The sequence below is a fragment of the Chiloscyllium plagiosum genome, unplaced genomic scaffold (genome assembly GCF_037043375.1).
Source record: "Chiloscyllium plagiosum isolate Xiang-an unplaced genomic scaffold, Cpla_swu_hap1 HiC_scaffold_37, whole genome shotgun sequence".
In the NCBI taxonomy this organism is placed as follows: Eukaryota; Metazoa; Chordata; class Chondrichthyes; order Orectolobiformes; family Hemiscylliidae; genus Chiloscyllium; species Chiloscyllium plagiosum.
In genome coordinates, this window is record NW_028270175.1 from 15,237,926 (window position 1) to 15,259,499 (window position 21,574).

Below are 21,574 nucleotides of genomic sequence, written 5' to 3' on the forward strand. Positions count from 1 at the left end.
GGCAAGTAAGAACATTGTGACAAAGGAGCTTAAAGCATTTAACCAACTCTGACCCCATAGGCTATTTGTTTTTATAATGGGGGAAAAAAAAGAGTAATTTCAGTGTTACATTATCCCTAACATCTCTTATTAAATGTTTAAAGCACCTGTATTTAAAAGTTTTACATTGTCGTGACTCGTAACTTATAATATGCACCTCGCAGCAATTTTATTTTATTTTATCTTTAGTTTATCCATGTATAGCATAGAGTTGCTTGGAAAATCTATGCCCGTAAGCTATGTGTAGTTCTGCTACCCTCTACTCTCCTGCTAAAGGTTAGAAAGACATGTTGAGAATTGTTCAGGAAGCAGGCAGACAGTGTGAGGAGCTTGTCTGAAAGTGAATGATTGAGCTGTGTGGATAGCTGGCTTCCTGACAGTCTAGGATATGTTTGGTCTGAATCTGGACCAGAGAACTCTGGCATTTTGACTTGACTGCACACAATTATTTAATAAGAAAACATGGTAGAAGAGCATCCATTTTCTCTGCACTTAGCAGACTCAATGCAGATAATTCCTGATTTACTGAACAAAGATTGAAACTTTGTTCGAACTTGTCACCACATGGAGTAGTCGAGACATGTAGCAATAATGCATTTAAGGGAAAGCTAGGTAAGTGGATGAAGGAGAAAGGAATAAAAAGAAATGTTGATAGAGTGAGAAGAAGTAAGGTGGAGAAAAGTTACATAAGACATTACCATTGGCATAGTCCAGGTGATCAATACAGCCTTTTTCTGTGCTGTAAATTCAACATAAACAAACAATATTTTTTAAGTTTTGGGAAATGAGATTTGCTACATAGAACAAAACTTGGAATGTCACCCAACAGATGTTATTTGTTTCTATCATCATGCAACTAATTTTCAATGCCTCTCCTGCCCTCCACCTCAAATAATTTATTAAAACTTTTGAAACTATTTTCATTTGGAGGACAGTAGTCAACTAACTCCACTCTTCCACACTCTTCCTCCCACCCATTAATCCTTATCCCTTTTCTTCTCCTCGCCAGTTTTAAGTTTGACAAATTATAAATTAAGTCAGAGACAAATACTGCAAGGATTAGCATGGCAATGCCTTTTTGCTGCTATCAGGATACTGATGCTATATTAGAACACCCACTTTTTTGTTTTTTTGGGAAATGTTCATCAGTGCCAGTCTTCAGTAGCATCAGAACTATGAGGGTGGCCTTTGCTGTAAGCACTATGCCGTTAGGACAATAGCTCCAATGTGCCAAAACCTCCTCACATAGACTGGCAGCCTCTCTGCAAGCTGATGGGTTCCTCACATGATGGGGGGGGGGGTAAGCAACATGTCAGCATCATGCTGGAGACCAAAAAATATTGCCCTTGTTGCCACCTGCCTCTAATCAAAGGGCAGCTGAGCAGCTGCCTTTCCTGCTGTTAGTAAACTTTCCAAGTGATGGGACTATATTGGGGAGCTAGTTGATGAGGCTGTCTAGCATTTTGTAACCTCACATTTTCCTTGACTTCCATCCTGAGAACAGTAAATTTCCGCCCAATATCTCAGGAAAAATTTGAAATTTACAACTATTTAATCATTGTTGGCTTTGGGACTGCTGTGACTGGCTGCCATGAAGATGAAGTTTAGGTATGGCTGAGATTCATTGCAGTAACTTAGCTGAATTTGGTGATTCATGAGTACTGTACAGAGAATGAACATAATTATAAATGTTTTCAGCAGTCTTTAGTTTCAATCCTCACCCTCTAAATTAGCACTAGATTACACCCAGGAATTCTAGTCTTGCAACACTCTCATTAAATTCAACTTATATCTGAGTGTGTGGGAAAAGCAGCCACAAAAGGAAGAAGTGAATTCCTCATTATTTACCTCTTCAGGGTGGAGAGACATAGCAGTGAATGTCAGTTCAGACATGGGACAGACAGTGTGAATCTTTCACTGTCTCGCCTGAACTCATAAAGTTAGTTAAATACTCCAAATCTTGTCAATTCCCAGAACTCCTAAATGTTAGTGGAATAAAAATTTGAATAATCTTAGTAATGTTATTACTTTACATTAAATTACATTAAATCTATCCTGCAGCAAGATGATATTTAGCCCAAATGGCCTATCCCAGCTTATATCCGCACAGAAGGTTCCTCCCGTTTCTCTTCATCGCAAGTTACCACCATATTCCAGGCCTTCCTCCCCTATATGTCTGTTTAGTTTATCTTTGAATGCAACCATGCTACTTGCCTGAACCACTCCTTCTAGTGGTAAGTTCCCAATTCTTATGATACTTTGGCTAAAGGAATTTACTCTGCATAAAATGCATCACTTCCTCAGTTTTGTTTGAATGCATCGGCTGAACACCTAGTCTGCTGAAACATCTGAGTTCAAGGGGAAGCATTGCTTGATTTATAGCTTTCTTATGTCACCTGCATAATGTTATTTATCCAGAGTCCAGAGACTACAAATACTTGCAGTTTCTTCTATAATCTTTAAAGGATCTGAATGAGTGACAGTATTATTGGGTAGTAGTAAAAAGGAGTTTTTTTTAAGAAAGTGGAAGGTAATGAATTTGTTAAGCCAGTTATACACACCCAATTATCACGAGAGAATCCATTGCTTCTGTAATAAAAATACTGAGTGAATGGATAAGGAGGTGACTTTTCTTGACATGAGAGCATGAGGGCACATGGAGGCGCAAGCTTGGCATGGTGAGCACGAGGAGGACTTTTTAAATTTACCCTTCAAAGGGTTCTCTCATGCAGGCTATGGTTCATAACCCCTCTGAGATACTGTGAGCCATAAATCCTATAAAAGCTGACATAAGGCCATGAAAATTTACTATCCCAGCAACTGAACCTAGAGTTCTGGCCGGGAGTGTCAGTATCAGGCTTATTATCTACAGCAGCCTGCACCGTTGAGAGGCACTCTGTAAAATCATCAGAATCAGCACCTGCCCATGACTTCTAACAAGTTCCCAAATTCCCCTGACTCAATGTAAATGCAGGCCTATGTTTCTGCCTTACATTCCCTGCCTTGAAACACCGTCCCTTTATTTTTACAATTTCCTGGCATATCAGAACCTTGCTTTAACTTCTGTCTTTAAACTTTGATTTTATTTTGACCTACAGAATGTGAGGAAGACCTTACTAGATCTGTTCATGCTAATTAAAGAAAATTAGAGGTTTAATTGTGACAGGGCTGTCTCTTTGAAATGCTGAAAATGGTGGAGTTCTGGCTCTTGGAGAAAAGGCATTCCTTCTATACCTAGTAACATTTAAACAGAATACTGATTTTGCATAAACTTGCATTTAGAAAACGTAATTTGCTACTCTACATGCAGTGTGATAGAAATTATTATGGCACTGGTGTGTTTCTTCACTGTGGTTGAACAATGCATGGCTTCTTCTAGTCCTTCACAAGCCAAAAGCTGTCTGTGAATCAATTTGTGTGATCTGCTAAGAGAAGAGAAAAGAGAAGTAAGATGAAAAAAAAGAGAATAATACAAAACCTACACTTGTAGCATTTTAACATAACACGCCTTCCCGTTGTGCTTTCAAACTGTGGCAAAGAAGAAGCAGGAATCAAACAAAAGCAGTCACCTAGTTAGAAAGACCAGAACAGAAAGTGACACACTGATAAGGTAAAAAGAGAGATAGATAAGCATACAAATATATACAATAAAGTTTGGTTTAAGACCTGATCAAAATCTTTGGCTATTCTGAAAACCAAGTGCTTTCATATAAAAAGAAACTCAAGGACTGAGGTTTGTCTGTTATTTTCAAAGTTCAGTCTGACTATCTCTACATATGATTCTGCTAATGGAATGCAGGCATATGTAAGGAGCCAGTGTATGTTCTAAATGAGACAGGCACAATTCATCTTATTCAAAATGTGTGCATGTCAGGACGTGGTATAACAGAGCTGTTCCTCTTTTGAAAATTAAAGCAAGTCCTAACTTTCCCAAAATGAGAAGCCAATGCTTTCTGACTGGATCAGAGGAAAAATATGTTGAAACCTTTCAAGGAATAAGAAGGGCCTTTAGAAAGCTACTCTGGGGGGGTCTGGGCTCTCAATCTTCAGAGCCTCAAGCATATCCAGGTGTTGGAGGAATTAAAGTCTTTTAAGAGTCTCAACAATCTAGAAACTTGTCTGCTAAAACACTTTAAAATTACCCAGTCTCCTTAATAGACACAGTGTCAATGGATTGTTTATCAAAGCCACAAAGATAATGAGATGCTTCAGACACGAGGAGGGGATTCCCGTTATTGTCACTTGCCAGCTGTGCCCTCTAAATTAAAAAAAAACAAGTTCTCACTACAAAAAAAGGCTGTCTTCTTCAAGTACACCAGACTCCTAACACATTTTATAAGGGATTTGGCTTGCATTGTTGAATTACAAAGAGAGTTATTTCTGACTAAAATATAATTGCCAACATGAAGATAAGATAATAGGATTTGCCCCAGCTACCTGTTAAAAATGGGATGGTATTATAGTTATCAAAAAAATGATGTATTTGATACTGAAACAGATTAGCTTGTTAGCTGGAGAATAACTCACCAGTAAAAGATAATTTAGCCATTGCTTACTTTGCTACCTACTGTTGCTCAATTTTTACCATTGAAGTAGCAGAGCTTTTGGCCAGTTCAGCATGACACTGAAATTCTCTTTAAAGTTTCCTTCCCCATACTTCATTTTTTCCCCACAACTTCAGTAGCCTTAATTAACTCCTCAGCAAGGAATTATGTAATACAGGAGAGCAGGCCCCGCTTGGTATGGCAGATGAAAATGCAGGCACAGGCTGACAGGGAGCGACGTGCTGAGTAAATGACGAAGGAGAAGGTGTCTGGTGGCTGTGGCAACAACGCCAGGACAAGGCAGATGAGGCTCCACTCCAGCCCAAGGTCTCCCGGCAAGCGAGGAGCAGATCTCATGCTTAATCACCTGGTCCAGATTTGCACACTGAGCTGAGGCTCCAGGTCCGTGGTGAGGCCCAGACGCCTAATGACAGTAGTGGTGACGGTAGCGAGTTTGGTCCCAATGCAGACTGGTGGTGCCTGGGTAGGCAAGGCTGGCCCAGTATGAACTCATAACGGCAGCAGCATTGATGGAGGCAAGATGGCGGCAGAGAGCGGCAACTCTTTGTTCCATTGGCAGCGCGGTTACAGCAATGACATCAATTTAGTAGCAGGAACTCTAGGCATAGGAGTGGAGGACCCCAGATCCAGGCCCGTCCCTGAGCCAGAAGCAGGACCTGTTCCAAAGACCACCTAACTTTGTTGAGATAAGGCTATAAAATAAATGTTATTTTGTTTTCTGGCTTTATATTCTGTGTTTTAAGAAGGTGCTGGACAGTGGTGACACTAAACAACTCTTTTACTGTAATAAATGCATGTGACAATAAATCAAATCAAATCAAATCAGTCTGTCACATCTGTACAAACTCTTTTCTACAACAATCCAAAACTAATCCCACTGCTTCACTCTCCCATAATTATCTACTACAAATATTTAATTTTCCCTTAAAAAATGAAATGGTTTCTAGATCAATACCTCTTGTACCAAAGCATTCCATGCAGCAAATTTGTATCAAGAAATTTTTCTGAACCTTTCATTCTACCGTTTTGCTAACAGCAATTCTAAGTTCCAAAGCTAGTATTTTTCTATTCACTCTATAAAAACTCTCATGGATTTGAAAAACTTCAATTTCTTTTTTCTGGCTTTCTCTGCAGCAGTGGAAATATTCCTTTGATGTTTTATCCTCATTGGTTTGGTTTTCTATCTCTGGCATCATTCTGATGGATCCATGCTCAACACTCTGTGGTTTTAATTTCCTTCTTATAATTTCCTGGGTGGCACAGTTGCACAGTGGTTAGCATTACTCCATCACAGCGCTATGGATCCGGGTTCAGTTCCACCCTTGGATGACTGTGTGGAGTTTGCACATTCTCTCTCTGTCTGCATTGGTTTCTTTCAGACACTTTACTTTCTTCCCACAGTCCAAAGATATGCAGGTTAGATGAATTGGCCGTGCTAAATTGTCCATAGTGTCCAGGGATGTGCAAGGTAAATGGATTAGCCATGGGGAATGCTACAGGGGTAGGGTAGGGAGAGGTGGGTCCGGGGGGAAGCTCCTCAAAGAGTTGGTGTGGACTCGATGGGTTGAATGTTCTGCTTCCACATTGAAGATATTCTATGATATAATGAGGTGATCAAGATGTACAGTCTTCTTAGCTGTGACATAACCAAACTTTTGCATAGATTCAACATTGCTTCTTTATTCTACAGTTTTATTGACTATTGTGATTGGTTACCGACATTCTAATTAATTTCAGTATATATTTCAGTTCTTAAAAAATGTAGTATGGTAGAAATTTACTTCAGCAGGACAAAGCAGAACGTGCAGACAAGTGGCAGGTGAAATTTAATACAGAGAAGAGTAAGCTGATGCATTTTGACAGAAGACAAAAAGGATAAACTTAATGACATAATTCTAAAAAAAGGTGCTAGCAAAGAGAAACATTGAGGTCCATGTGCAAAGATTCTTTGAAAGGACATACTGTGAGAATTATTTAACAAAGCAAATTGAGTATTACACTTCATAAATAGAGGTGTGAAGTTAAAATGCAGAAATTTATGCTGAAACTTTCTGGTTAAGCCGAATGAGAGAATTGGATCCAGTTCTTTCACCACCCTTTAAGAAGGATGTGGAAGTCTTCAAGAGGGTGCAGAGTAGATATATTAGAATGGTTCCAGGAGGAGCAAACACTTGCGAAGACAGTAGGAGTCTTGGAGGAGAAGTTATTGACTTCAGTCATGACCCTTCTGGCCATGAATATAGGTAGGAAAGCCAAGGCATCCCAACCATCCAAGAGACGAAGCTCCACTGTATCCAAGCAGGTCATGGTAGTGGTGGTACCCAGCAAGAATGAGTGCTGTGGCCTCTTAAACAGAGGCTATCAAGCAGTGGCTACAATGAGGCAGGAATAAGTGTCAGCTCAAGTCGGTGGTGTGGAGCCTGATGAATACTGTAAAAGCTTCCTGGTGCAGATCTCAAGGAGCAGTGCCTTGGGCTCCACCCTTGAATGAATTATTTATTTACTGTCACTTGCATCTTACAGTAAATAATACAATAAAGTACATGAAAAACTCCTCTGCCACAATCTGGCATCATCTTAAATAGTTTAAAATAAAAAGGATAAAAGATATAACTGATAACAGATAAAAGAAAGAGAGTTCTGAGCACTGAGCCAACTCAGCAATGACACTTAACCCACCACCCCTCCTCCACTGCCTTGCTGCCACCTGTACCAGACACCATTGTAGCAGTTGCCATTCTTAAGGAGCCATCTCTTTGATGCTCAGCCCACCTCACCAATTCCATTGTTGGGTCCCATACTGGCCCCAAACTTAGCCAGGATCCTCCAGCTCTGCCGGGGTACCTCTGTGATGCCAGGAGTCCTAGTTCTGGCATACCTTGCTGCTGTCGCTGCAGCTGCCACCTGCCCAACATAGGGGTCCCCTCTCTGGGTTTACTGCAACTCTCGCCAATGCCAAGCGTTCCTGTTCTTGGCCTACTGAAACCAGGAGCATGGCCTGATGGCCTGTCCAGTTCAATTTCTGGTCACTGGGATCCCCAGGATGTTGATAATTATGTCAAGCACTTCATGTCATGAATTACAGCTGGGTAAAAGGTGCTAACAACATCCCACAAACTGTAATGAGATGAATGGTGGTGTTAGTTGAAGGACTGTGTTTTAGCCAGAAGAACTCTTTCCTCTCCTTCAGCAGCCCAGTGGAATATCATGTCTACTTCTTCAAGAAGACGAGATGGATGAAGTCTAGGCTTACCTAACCTGAAGGTCCTGATGTGCAGTTTAAATGTGCAATAATTGCATCAAAGCATCCATCAGTATACTATTGTGAAAATTAAATTTTGCATTTACATAATTCGTCATATTTTATACACCCACCAAGTTACCACTTTGTTAACTTGTGGCATACCTCACATTCCATATCAGCCTTCTCTGTTGCCAGACTGGAGTTAAAAGAAAAGAAAGATTTGAATTTTTATAGTGCCTTTCACAACCACTGAATGACTCAAAGCACTTTACAGCCAATGAAATACTGCTGAACTGTATTTATTGTTGTAATGGGCACAGCCAAGTTCTCACTAATTGCAATCTGATAATGACCAGGTAATCTGTTTTTATCTCGTCACGCTGATTGAGGAATAAGTATTTGCCAGGACAAAAGGAACAGCTCTCCTTCGAAATAGAGGCACTGGATGTTTTGCATTCAGCTGAGAAAATAGACAGGGCATCAGTTTAATGCCTCATCCAAAATATTGCACGTCCAAGTGTCCATTACTCCCTCTGCACTGCTTTGAGTCTCAGCTAAGATTTTTATGCTCCCTGGAGTGTGACTTGAACCCACAATTTTGATGACTGAGTAGAATGCTATCAACTGAGATATAGGTGACAATGTTTTAATCATGGATTCTCCCCTTCCTTCTTGAATGTGTTAATTTCCTGTTGATAAACATGTAGAATAAATTGGGTATTGGTGGAGGGCATCCAATTCGAAATATGTGCTCGTTCAGTGTTCATGACTTCCCAGCAGGGGTCACTTGAGTGTGTTCAGGATCAAGGCACCTATCCACAGCCCAGGGCATTCCATAACTTTGCTTTATTTTGGATTAGCTAATCCAGGACAGTGTCATCATTTTGTGGGCGTCCGGTGTGGGGAATTTGCATAATCATGTCTCAATGTGGCAAACTGATTAAAAGCCATTTGCAATTTATGGCCTGTCAAATGCTGTCATTCAACTCCATTAATCTACATGTTGATACAAATACTACTGAAAAGTCAGGAAACAATATGCTCCAGCTGAAGTTCTGGGTTTTTCTCAAGAAATACATGCTGAAGCATGCAGGTGATAATGTAAAGACCTCCATGCATTGTGACTGTTGTACCCAGGAGTGAAAATAAAATATGAGGGTTTAATTTCAAAGGGGAGGAAACTGTTTGGATTTCAAAGACTGGTGTCAGTACAGAAGAGAGTGATATTCTCCACCTTAGACATGACCAAACCTGTTTATTTTGGCTTAGCGTTATAGTAAAGTAATTTTGCATTGACTAGATTTGGAGTCCTGTTATTGTTTTGTATCTTTTTTCTACTTTTTAAAAAAATTAGCCACTGTACTTGAAAAATGCATTAGTAGTTGTACATTGCACTTATTTGAATTGAAATATAGAGCTCAATCCAAAGTTCTTTTGATGACTCAGTTGGTAAGAAGTTGTAGTACTAAACCATACTGAGCAGAATTCCTGTTTGTGCTGAATTACAAATCAAAAGCAATTAGTTTTTCAGCTGCCATACATGCATGAGGTATACAAAGGGAAAAAGATTCAGACCATCCTTCCAGATCATCAGCTAGTGAGGTTTTATTGAAATGCATACCTGCGTTGATTTTGGATGAAGATGGGATTGAGCCCATGACCACTTCCATCTATGGCATGGAGGTGCCAATGTTGGACTGGGATGGACAAAGTCGGAAGTCACACAGCACGAGGTTATAGTCCAACAGGTTTATTTAAAAACACAAGCTTTCAGAGTGCTGCATCTTCGTCGGGTGAAGGTCATCTGAAAGGACATGGGCAGCAGATACATGGAACACCATCACCTGCAAGTTGCCCTCCAAGCTAGTTACCATCCTGAATTGGAAATATCACCATTCCTTCAATGTCATTGGGTCAAAAACCTGGACCTAAACTGCAGCAATTCAAGATGTCACCACCACCTTCTCAAGGGCAACTAGAAATGGGCAATAAATGTGCCCCAGCCAGTGGCTCCCACATCCCTTGAGTAATTTTAAATCTATACCCAGGGTGCATCTCTCTTTGCACCTTTCCTGAGGGTTCAGTGTCTAGCACCCTGAAGTGTTTGTCACTTTTGGGCAATACCAAAGAGTGACTCCCACTTCCTAGAACTGCACCCTATCAAATGAGTAATAATATATTTTAGATTTATCAATCAAATTCTTTCTGATATTACTGCAGTTCCAACTATTATTATAGCAAAAAAATTAAATCCCAACACAAGTTGCATTTTCTTGACAAGATGCAAATCGTTAAATAAAGCCTTCTCTCGTGGTTTCACACAAGGAGATTGTAAAAAGAGAAACATGAAAGTTTTATCAATGATTTATGAAAGTTAAACATTGTGCTTACAAGTGCTTACAGTATTGATTTGTTTACCAAGTCAGCATTAATCATAGGTCAAATGATCCCTGGAAGATATTACTGTTTTCAAGGTATTTTCAGAACTATTCAAGAATCAAGATTCTACCGTATTTCCATACAACTTCATGCATTCAGAAGAAATTTCTTCCTATATTGTTTTCACCTTAATGCTAACTTGGATCTTGTTGAAAAAGCACAGAAAAGTACTTTGTCATAGTTAAAAATTTGCAAACCACATTCATAACTGCTACTGTACAGCAAAGGAACTGTCAGCTTGTATCTGTGTTTCATCTCTGAGATGCAAATTTAACTCCACACTATGCTGAAAGATTCTGTAACCTCTGTATAGGCTACTTCTGCCTTCTTCCCAAAAATCCACAAACCAAACTGTCCTCATCAGTGTTTCAGCCTGTTCTTGCCCCCCTCACCACCGTCTCCCACCCCACCAAGCATAATTCCTCCTACGTCAGTTCTTTTTTTCTCCCTATCTTGACTCTAACTCTTTTGGGTTTTTTACATTCAGCTTCTTCCCATCAATATTTGCAAGTCTTCTGACACCCTAAGGCATTTCAGAACTTTCCAAAGTTCTTGGCCCTGACTGCTGCCTTTTCTTTATGATTTCCCATTTTTGAATACTGTGTTCAATTCTGGTCTCCCTGCTATAGAAAACGTCTTGTTAAACTTGAAAGGATGCACAAAAAATATACAAGGATATTCCTGGTTTTGGAAGGTTTGAGCTAAAGGGCGAGGCTGGAGAGGCTGAGCCTATTTTCCTGGAGCGTTGGAGGCTGAGGGGTGACCTTATGGAGATTAATAAAATCATGAGGGGTATGAATAGGGTGAATAGCCAATGTTTTCTTCCCAAGATAGGGGAGTCCAAAACTAGAGGGGATAGATTTAAAGTGAGAGGGAAAAGGTAGAAAAGGCACCTTAGGGGCAACTTTTTCACACAGAGTGGTGTGTGTGTGGAATGAGCTGCTAGAGAAAGTAGTGGAGGGCTAGTACAATTATAATATTTAAGAGGTATCTGGATAGGTATATGAATATGAAGGGTGTACAGGGATATGGGCCAAATACTGGCAAATAGACTTGATTAATTTGGGATATCTGGTCAGCATGGACGAGTTGGACCGAAGGATCTGTTTCCATGCTTTACAATTTTATGACTCTATGACCTTGGTCCCCGACATGGATTGTCTGAGGGCTCGCCTCTTCTTACTTGCATGGAGGCTGGAACGTTCCCTTGCATCACTATCCTTTTCCGTCTGGCTGAACTTACTCTTTAATTCATATGTTGAACATTTATAAATTGAAACCCTCTGTACCCCTATCTTTCTGTTAATTCACATTTCAGCTATGGGTTTGCTGCAGTGATCCAGTGAAGTACAACCATTGGTTTCATCAACTTCAGTTCATGAACTCTATCCTCCATTATGTTCTGCGATTAGCATCTACTCTGAACCTATCTTGCCCTTCTCTATGACCACTTTCACCCCCTTCACTTTTTGTTTTATGATCTCTAATCTTCCTTGTTCTCCACTTTCTCATCCCCACCTTTTCCTACAGTATGAAACCTGTCACTTTTCAGCCTCTCTGTTCAGTTATGAGAGTCACAACAGACTCCAAACTCTGAACTGAAAGACATAGGACTCTGCTTCCTTCTCTGCAAATGGGTCCTCAATTTCCTGACCCACAGACTGCAATCAGTAAGGATAGGCGACAACACCTTCTCCACAATAACCGCAAGACCACGTACTTAGCCCCTTGCTTTACTCCTTATACACACATGACTGTGTAGCCAAATTTAGCTCTAACTCCATTTACAAATTTGCTGATTACACCATCGTTGTAGGCGGGACCTTAAAAAACAATGAGACAGTACAGGAAAGACCTAGAAAGTTTAGTGATATGGTGTAAAGAACAATTTCTCCCTCAATGTCAGCAAAATGAAGGAGCTGGTCATTAACTTCAGGTAAATTGGAGTGGAGGACACACCTTTGTCTGTGTCAATGGTGCTGAGGTGAAGGTGGTCGAGAGCTTCAAGTTCCTCGGAGTAAATATCACTAGCAATCTGTCCTGATTCATCCATGTCGATGCTACAGTTAAGAAAGCACATCAGTAACTCTACTTCCTCTGAAGGCAAAGGAAATTCAGAAGATCCACAATGGCTCTTACCAATTTATATCGACTCACCAGAGAAAGCATCTATGGGGGTGGTGGAGGGATGCTCAGGGTTGGGGTAGGCATCTCTTCATGGCAAGAGTCACGTCTAACAGTGCTCTGATCCAGTTAAATAGTGTGTACACTCTGACTTAAAACAATGAACGGCTGGCTCTCCTTCAAGAATTTCCATTCCCTTTGCTTCTGGCTTCATCTAACCCCATCATTCAGTACAGTGATTGCAACTGTGAGTAGATGATCTGGCAGGGTTGACAGCAAATTGGACAACATGTCTAGACTCCTGATTGTAAAGGAACAGGAGAATCGACGTTTCGGGCATAAGCCCTTCTTCAGGAAGAAGGGCTTATGCCCGAAACGTCGATTCACCTGTTCCTTGGATGCTGCCTGACCTGCTGCGCATTTTCAGCAACACATTTTTAGCTCTGATCTCCAGCATCTGCAGCCCTCACTTTCTCTCCAGATTGTAAAGGTAAATCTACCAAGCTGCATTATGTCTCTGGCGGCCCTGCAAATGGAATTCTGTGTAGATGCACCTTGTCAAGGACTAACCGATCTCTCTGCTTCAAGGTAGACATCCTGTTTGTGTAACATGCATTCACAGTCAGGTTCATCAACATAAGCTTGTGTTCTTCTTTGATTACTGCCTCCTACTAGCTGAATGTCATGTACAAGAAGACCAGAGGATTGGTAGGTGCCAATGCAACTGAATGTGAATTTGCTAACCCCAGAAAATATGGGAGATCTCAGAAGATTTTGAAGATTGGAGAATCATGAAATCCCTCTGTGAGGAATAGAGAGAACCTGCACTCTTCCAGAAAATCATGCAAAACCTCCCCTAGTTACAGTTGATAGGGATCAAGGAGAATCTCCAAACAATGAAGAGTCAACAAGCCTTGCTCTTTGACTCGAATCACCTTCCAGCCCAGAGTCACTGAATGAGACAATGTGCCCAAGATTCTCCTTCTAAACATACAAGAGAACACTTTGTGATCAAGAGCATGAAGGACGGAAATGGCTTGGGTAAGTCATTGGAGTCTGACACTGAGGATCAGCAAATCATTTTCTTCCAAATCAAATCAAATGAACCCACAGACAGAACAGCCTCCACATTTTTCTTTGTGCTCCTATCATGGCGGTCTTAAATGGTAGTGTGCAGGAGAATCTAGACCAAGCACTAATTGTGGATGAACTGAATATGGCCGAGTCCTTTGAAAAGAGAAAACCTCCTAGAAGTTACAGCTGTTGCTTGAGTTGTATTGTGGGATTGGATCAGCCTACAGGTTTATGAAAGTATGCTGAAACTGTGTCCGAATCAGTGAGAAAAGGAATCATCACCCACATACACAAGTGGAAAGGGATGAAATTAGAAATTGGCACCCCATCTCATTGTGGACTTCAAAATTCTGTCCAAGGTCATTGCCTATCAGGTCAGTCCTGCTCCGGATTCACTGATGCATCCAGTCCAGGTCTGTGTTGTAATCAACAGGAGAACTCACTTCTTCAGGATGCAATATCTACCTTTGGGACAGAGAGATGGATATCTGCCTTATCAGCCTAGACCAGCAGATAGTCTTTCATACAATATTGAACACTTAACATGATGGGGTGCACTCCAATCTGAGGTTTGGAGAGTGAATCCACAATTGGATAAAATATTGATCAAATCTAGAGTCAGGCAGGCATCTTGTCTCTCCCCTCTTCCATGTGTTTTACGTGGAACCTTTTTCCAAGTCCATCAGAAGGATCTGGGCAGAAGAGGAGTAGCAATCCCAAACAATGGAGGCACACAGGCCAAATTATCTTTGTAAATGCATGATGTCAGGGTCATCTGCTTGGATCCATTGTCATTAAGTAACATAATGAGTATCTGTAACCAGTTCAAATAGGCCTTGGGAGCCACGGTAAATCAAGCCAAGAGGGAAACTATGTATTTTGGGAACCAGGCCAACTGAACCTCTGTCCACTTCACTGACTGGTTAGACTACCTGTAAAGGATATTGTTCAGAGAGGCTGGAGTGTGTGCTAAAAGGTGATGATAAAAAAGAACAAGGCAGGTGCTATTCTCCAACCAGCTCATACTTTTCTACTTTTGAAAATGTTTCTGGTTTTCTGTGTGATTATTAAAACAAACAGTATATACAAATCAGGCTGAATTTTAAAATGTAGGATAATTAAAATTTGTGCATCTTGATCCTTAGTTGTTTAACCACATTTTTCTAATGACTACTCCGATATACCTTGGGAGATTGAATAGTAAGGAATTATGAAGAAATATAAGTAATTAATGCTTTACTGTGTGTTATCTTATTTTCTAGTATTCTCCACTGCTGAAGAAACTATACTGTCAGATTGCAAAGACATGTCCAATCCAGGTGAAACTGGCCTCACCACCACCTCCAGGTAGTGTGGTGCGTGCAATGCCTGTCTACAAAAAGGCTGAGCATGTGACTGAAGTGGTGAAACGCTGCCCCAATCATGAACTTGGCAGAGATTTCAATGATGGTGAGTTATCAAGGTGCAATTAATCCCTCTCTTCTTATCGACTGCAATCCCCTTAGATAGTACCAGAGGAGCAATGACACCAATTAGAAAATTTAGAGTACAGATACACTCGTTCAAATCCAGCAGCCTTAGGTTTAAGGTTGTACCAGATTTTGGAACTAGCCAGTTTTCAGAAAACGTTTGATGTATTATTTGAAATCAAAACACCTTAATCTTATGAATAGGGGACAAAGAAAACTAAGTGATCTGAAAAGCAAAATAGTTTATAGGTTATATGGTATCAGGTGAAATACAGAGGGAGATAGAAGAGGGATGGGGTCACATTATTGATCAGGATATCAATTATATAGTGAACAGGGATGATATCTTGGAAGGATCATCAAATGAAACCATATGCATAGAAATAAAATTCACAAAAGGGGCAAACACACTCTTGGGTGTGTACTACAGGTCCCAAAACAAAGAGATCAAATATGTAATCAAATTTCAGAAAAGTATAAGAATCATAAAAGGCTGTAATAGTAGGGGATTTAAACATCCCAAATAGCAACTAATGTTTTAATGTTCAAGGTAGACAGGGAACTACTTAAATTCCATCCAGGAGAATTTCTTTTTAGCCAGTATGCAGAAAGTCAGTCAAGGAAAAGGACAGTACTGGACCTGATATTTGGAAATGAACCTGGGCAGATGGAAGGTATAACAATAGAGGAGCATTTGGGAAATAGTGATCATAACTCAGATATATTTTATTCATTCACAGGATGGGAATAGGATAATTAAGAAGGCATATGGGATGCTTGCTTTCAACAATCGTGGCATAGAGTATAGAGCAAGGAGATATCCTGGGTTAATAACTGAAAGATCTGCAGATGCTGTAAATCAGAAAGAAAAACAGATATTGCTGGAAAAGCTCTGCAGGTCTGCCAATACCTGTGGAGAGAAATCAGAGTTTACCTTTCAGGTCGAGTGACACTTCCTCAAAACCCTTCTGAGGAAGGGTAACTCGACCCAAAGCATTAACTCTGATTTCTCTCCACAGATGCTACCAGACCTGTGGAGCTTTTCCAGCAATTTCTGTTTTTCTTTCTGAGGTAATGTTGGAGTTGTACAGAGCATTGGTTGGGCCACAGCTGCAGTTCTGGTCACTTTACTTTAGAAAGGATGTGATAACACTAGAGAGGTTACAGAGGATGTTGTTGCCTGGGATGAAGCAATTGAGCTATACGGGGAGATTAAATACGCTTGAATTGCCTTCTTTAGAGCAGCAAAGACTGAAGTGGGACATGATTGAAGTTTATAAGACTTGAACAGGGTGAATAGAGAGCAACTGTTCCCCTTGGTTGAGGGGTCAGTCATGAGAGGGCCCAGCTTTCGAGTAAAGGGCAGCAGATTCAGAAGAAAAAACCTTTTCATTCAGCAGGTGGAGGAAATCAGGAATGTACTGCCTGGGAAGGTAGTGAAAGCTGGAAACCCTACAACCTTTTAAAAATATTTGAATGAGTACTTCAAATATTATAACATTGAAGGATTGGGACAAGTACAGGAAATTGGGATCAGTGCCCTTTTAGTGGTAGTTATATCAGTACAGACTCAATGGGCTGAAGAAGGGCTCCAATGGGCTCAGTGTTGAAGTCTTTATTGTTTGTGGTTTACATTAATAACTTGGACTTAAATGTAAGGGAATCAAGATGTTTGCAGATGGACCTGAAAACTGATTGGTAGTAAATAGTGAGGAGGATAGCTACAAACTGCAGGAAGATATCAACAGTCTGGTCAGGTGGACAGAGCAATGGCAAAAGGAATTTAACCTTGAAAAGCTGGAGATACTAAACTTGGGGAGAGCCAACAAGGCAAGTGATTATATTATGACTGATTGGACCCTGGGAATGACCAAAGATCAGGGGGAGCTTGATGTGCATGTCCACAGATTCCTGACGTTGGCTGGGTAAGTAGACAGTGGTTAAGAAGGCATATGAAATACTTGTTTTTAGTTTAAGCACAGAATACAAGAGCAAAGACGTTACGCTGGATCTTTATAAAATGTTGATTAGGTCATAACCTTGTGCACCTCAATCAGGTCCTCTTTCCAAGGACAACAACCCCAGCCTATCCAATCTGGAGTACTGTTTGCAGTTCTGATGACCCACATTGTGGGAAGGAATTGATTCCACTAGAGAGGGTGCAGAGGTGATTAACCAGATGCTGCCTGGACTGAATGCCTTGCTAAACTGCATTCAGATCACATCAAACTCATTGCCATCATCAACAGTCCAGGTTATCTCCTCAAAGAATTTGATAAAGTTTGTCAAACACAGCCTTCCCTTAACAAATCTGTGCTGACTATCCCTAATAAATTCCTGCCTCTCTAAGTGCAGATATATTCTGTCGGAATTCTCTCATAACTATCCTAACATCGAGATCAGACTGACTGACCTGTAATTTTCTGGAGAGTTTGGATAGATTAGACTGGATTCCCTATAGTGTGGAAACAGGCCCAGACTGGAATTGTTTTCCTTAGAACAGCAAAGATTGAGAAAGGACTGTATAATTATGAGGGGCAGTGATTAGATGGATAGAAAGGCATTTTTTCCATTAGTATTGAGGGTCAATAACCAGGAGGCACAGATTTAAGGCAAGCAGTTGGAGGCTAAGAAGAGAATTGAGATTTTGTTTTTACACAGAGGGTCATGGGAGTCTAGAACTTATTGCTTGAAAGGGTGGTTGAATCAAAAACTTTAACAATATTTAAGCAGTATTTAGGTATATACTTGTGTTGCCAAACACTCCAGTGCTATTGTCCAACAGCTGGAAAATGGGATTAGGATAATCAGATCTCAGTAGATCATCATGGAAACAATGGGCTGAAAGGCTTTCTTTAGTGCTGTAAATTTCTCTGAATTTAGATTAACGACCATGTTACTCCTGAGACTCATTGATTTCTCATGTGTTGGATTTAATAACCCTTTCATGTACGATGAGAAGACATAAATCCAAAAAAACTGTCTGGTTTAGATCGCTTGATTTGAGAGAATGTATCTGTTCGGTTTTCCAGCTCTTTCCTGTCCTGAAAGCAACAACCCATCATTTCACATTGATTATTCCATTCTGTTCTGTTAAAATCAATGATACCCCTCTCTCTCTCTTTGGAGAATCAAACCTAAGGGATCACAGATCAGAGAATTAACATTACACTACTGTAGCTAATTCTCTGACAAGTGGTCCCAAACACAGCTCACCATCATTTTATTTTCCTTTAGTAGTATTTGACACTTGCTCACCTGCTCGCCAAACTGTTTTTTCATTCATGTGTCATTATCAGAAAATTAAAATGACTGAAAGAGCGTAAGGGGGTAAGAACCAATGGTTGAATGTTCTGGTAAGTGGTAGCCTATTCAGTGCTGTCAGAAAGATTTGTTACAGTGAACTTTGTGTAGTTACTCCCTGTAACAGATATGCTAGTGGCTACAAACCTACCCCCACATCATGGAACTGGAAGCACTTCCCACAGTGAATTCCAGGCATGGCTTGAGATAACTTTTGCAACCGTCTTTGGTGCTAGTGAGGGTACTGGGGATATGCCCTCCTTTCTCACACAGTATGTGAAGAAGCAAAAATTATTCACCGAATTAACAATGAACTGAATAGAACTTGCCTAAGATTGAAGTTAGATTGAACTCAGGACTCTGCTCTGTGAAACAGGAGCATCTATATCCTTGCAGAGAAACAACTCATTCATTTTAAATTGGTTGCTTATTTTATCATACATTTTCCAGTCTAAAAGTCTCCCTATGAGGATGGGCTGGATCCATGGTTAATGTAAGCAATTCCACCTACACTGTATTCCTAATCACTAACCCCAGTTCTCTCCACCCTTCTTCACATGTTCCAAATAATTCTGTACATGTCAATACTGCAAAGTCCTTTGTACTTGCAACTTCCATTTCTTCATGTGATGTAATCTGCGTACTTAACGAGCAAAAGTACGCCCCGCTCCACTTAAACCATGATGAAAATGAAATTTATCTTTCACCATCCATACTATTTGTTGCCATATTCAATTATAAAGCAAAGTAATGTTGCCAAAGTCCTACCGGATCATAGGACTGCCCTCTCATTAGAGAAGTGGTGGTTTAACCTGACAGTCGCCATGCCTTATGTGGGGAGAGATTCAGAAGAAGAGTCCTTCTAAGAAAGATCTCAAAACTAAAAGCAACCTGGTGGAAAAGAGAAAAGAATGCCTGACCAATAACAGGGGGAATTGATACTTCTCTTCCCAATGTTATTTGTATTTCCCTGTCAATCCTTCGCCGAAAATGCAGACAGGAATATACTCCCTCACCTAATTCAAAACCAATTGCTCAGCGATGCAACCTGGGACTGGCTCTTCCTTTGACTTTCCTTTCTTACCTGTTGGGAAATAAGTGGGTATTTTCTCAGCAGCTGATGCTAGCAGCACAGCCGAGATCGTAACTCAATGTACGTGGGGTTGCAGCCACAACTCTGTGCATGCAAGATTCAGCATACCAAAAGGTCTTAATGTTCTTATCTCTATCACTGGATATGGTATAATTTGCCAATTTTTCCAAGCCCAAGGGGCTTTACAAATGACAACCAGTGAACAAACTGTCAAAATTTGCCAATTTATATGTAAATTGTTTGTTGTCAGGAACCGTGCCAAACTTGCAATGATGTATAACAATTTGCCATCTGCAATCGAGCTCAGTATCAAATTTTCAACTAGCTTTATGTTTGCCAAGTGAAAATTTATCATGCCCACTTATTAACTACCTGCAGGTAAGGCCTTGTTGCAATCGTCATCTGGATTATTTCTGTCGGTTAGATTGTGATGAGTTTATTAGATAGCGTTGGAGAAATAAAATAAATCACCTCATTAATACCACAGCTATTTACTACATTCAGCAAATTCTGTTTGGCAGCAATGTTATTATAGAAATGATCTCTGAACTTATAGGGTCCTCATGCTTTGCTTTGCCAGACAGTGCAGTTATGATCCTACTGCAAATGATCTTTGTGCTTCTAGATTAATGATGAGAAAAAGAAGCCAATTTCCCCTTCAGGATTACTTGTCACTAACTTCTTCTGGGTGAGGACATGATTATGATTGGGTTAAGGCTCATACTCACTCACGATACATCTCCACAGCTGAATAATTTATCAGCAACCTCAAATTACATTTATTATTTACAATAATATTATCTGTGCAAATTGACCACTTGAGTAAGACTGAAAGCTGAATGACATTTATTGATCTTTCCTAAAATGAGGAGAGAAGAGGAGAAATTGGAAAAGGAAAACAAGGTTGTCAGTGAATTGAAGCCTGTAAGCCTGCCTCAGGAATCTGTCTTCTGAACCCTCAACGGGGTTGGTGCGTTATAGTCCATTGAGATCTTCATGACTCTCATTCTGTTTATTCACATGTCATTCCAGATAAATAATAAAATGGAGTAAGTTAGACAAATGGAAAATGTTATCATTTTACTGTTGGGTCCATATGCTTCCTTCTGGGTGAATCCTCATTGGACCGTTATTATTCAGTCTGTCTTGGTCACATTTTATAGCCTGTATGTCACTGCCGTCCTTCCAGGCCAGTCTGCTCCAGCAAGTCACCTGATCAGGGTGGAAGGAAACAACCTTGCTCAGTACATTGATGACGCTGTCACAGGACGGCAGAGCGTCTTGGTGCCATTTGAGCCTCCACAGGTATATTGCAAACATTTGTCTTTACTTTTTGCTTTTATTTCTGAGCAAAGTAGATTAGATGTAAATGTCCTTGATCCAGTTAGGAAGGAAGATATATTTCTGTGAAATGTGAACAAAAAAGAAGTTTGGCTCATCCTAAAATAATTGTGCTTCGCACTTTGATCATAACTGCAATAGAATCATGAATTATGAGTAAGTGTCTTTTGTAATATTTTCAAGAATAATTGAAATAGGAAATAGGAGTGGGTTAGAACCCCCTGAGTTCAAGACCCACTCCAGGGCCCAAATATTCCAGTACTAGTAGAGGTAACTCAGTGTGTATCAATGCTAGTCCCCAACCTGGCTAAATGAGGAGGGTTTGCAGCAGTAAGGGCATCCAGCTATAAAACTACCTGCCAAAATCAAAAAAAAGGGTGGCTGTTATAAAAGTGATCAAACAACATCATTTAAAATCATACAACACCAGGTTATAGTCCAACAGGTTTATTTGGAAGCACTAGCTTTTGGAGCGCTGTTCCTTCGTCAAGTGATTGTGAAGAATAAGACCATAAGACACAGAATTTAGAGCAAAAGATTGTAGTGTCATGCAACTGAAATGATATATTGAACAAACCTGGATTGTTGTTAAGTCTTTCATCTTTTAGAATGGATTGCAGGTTTCGGTTCATTAGTATGTAAATCCCAGAACTTCTTTTAAGTCACCTTCTCGAGATAATTTAAGGTTTTATAACAAAAGGTGACATCTCAGCTCAGACAATGGATTAAAGGTGTGAGGTTAGAGTCTGTATCCGAGTCTTGAGTCAGACTGGTTCTATTTACAAAGTGAAATTTACAAACTATTTCATGTATTGACTGCCTGCAGTACCCATGAGGATGGCCTCAACTGGGACCTCGGGTTCATGTCACACTACAGGTGACC

The 21,574-nt window shown here is 40.3% G+C and overlaps 1 protein-coding gene across 5 annotated transcripts in view; it reads left to right on the forward strand.

Moving 5' to 3' along the window:
- tp73 (tumor protein p73) overlaps positions 1–21,574 on the forward strand; it is a 241,559-nt gene that overhangs the window by 193,747 nt on the left and 26,238 nt on the right. For all 5 annotated transcript variants that reach the window (XM_043676040.2, XM_087980374.1, XM_087980375.1 and 2 more), the window contains 2 exons: positions 14,748–14,934; positions 20,540–20,655. In XM_043676040.2, the coding sequence (XP_043531975.1) occupies positions 14,748–14,934; positions 20,540–20,655 (303 nt within the window). The remainder of the gene's footprint in view (positions 1–14,747; positions 14,935–20,539; positions 20,656–21,574) is intronic.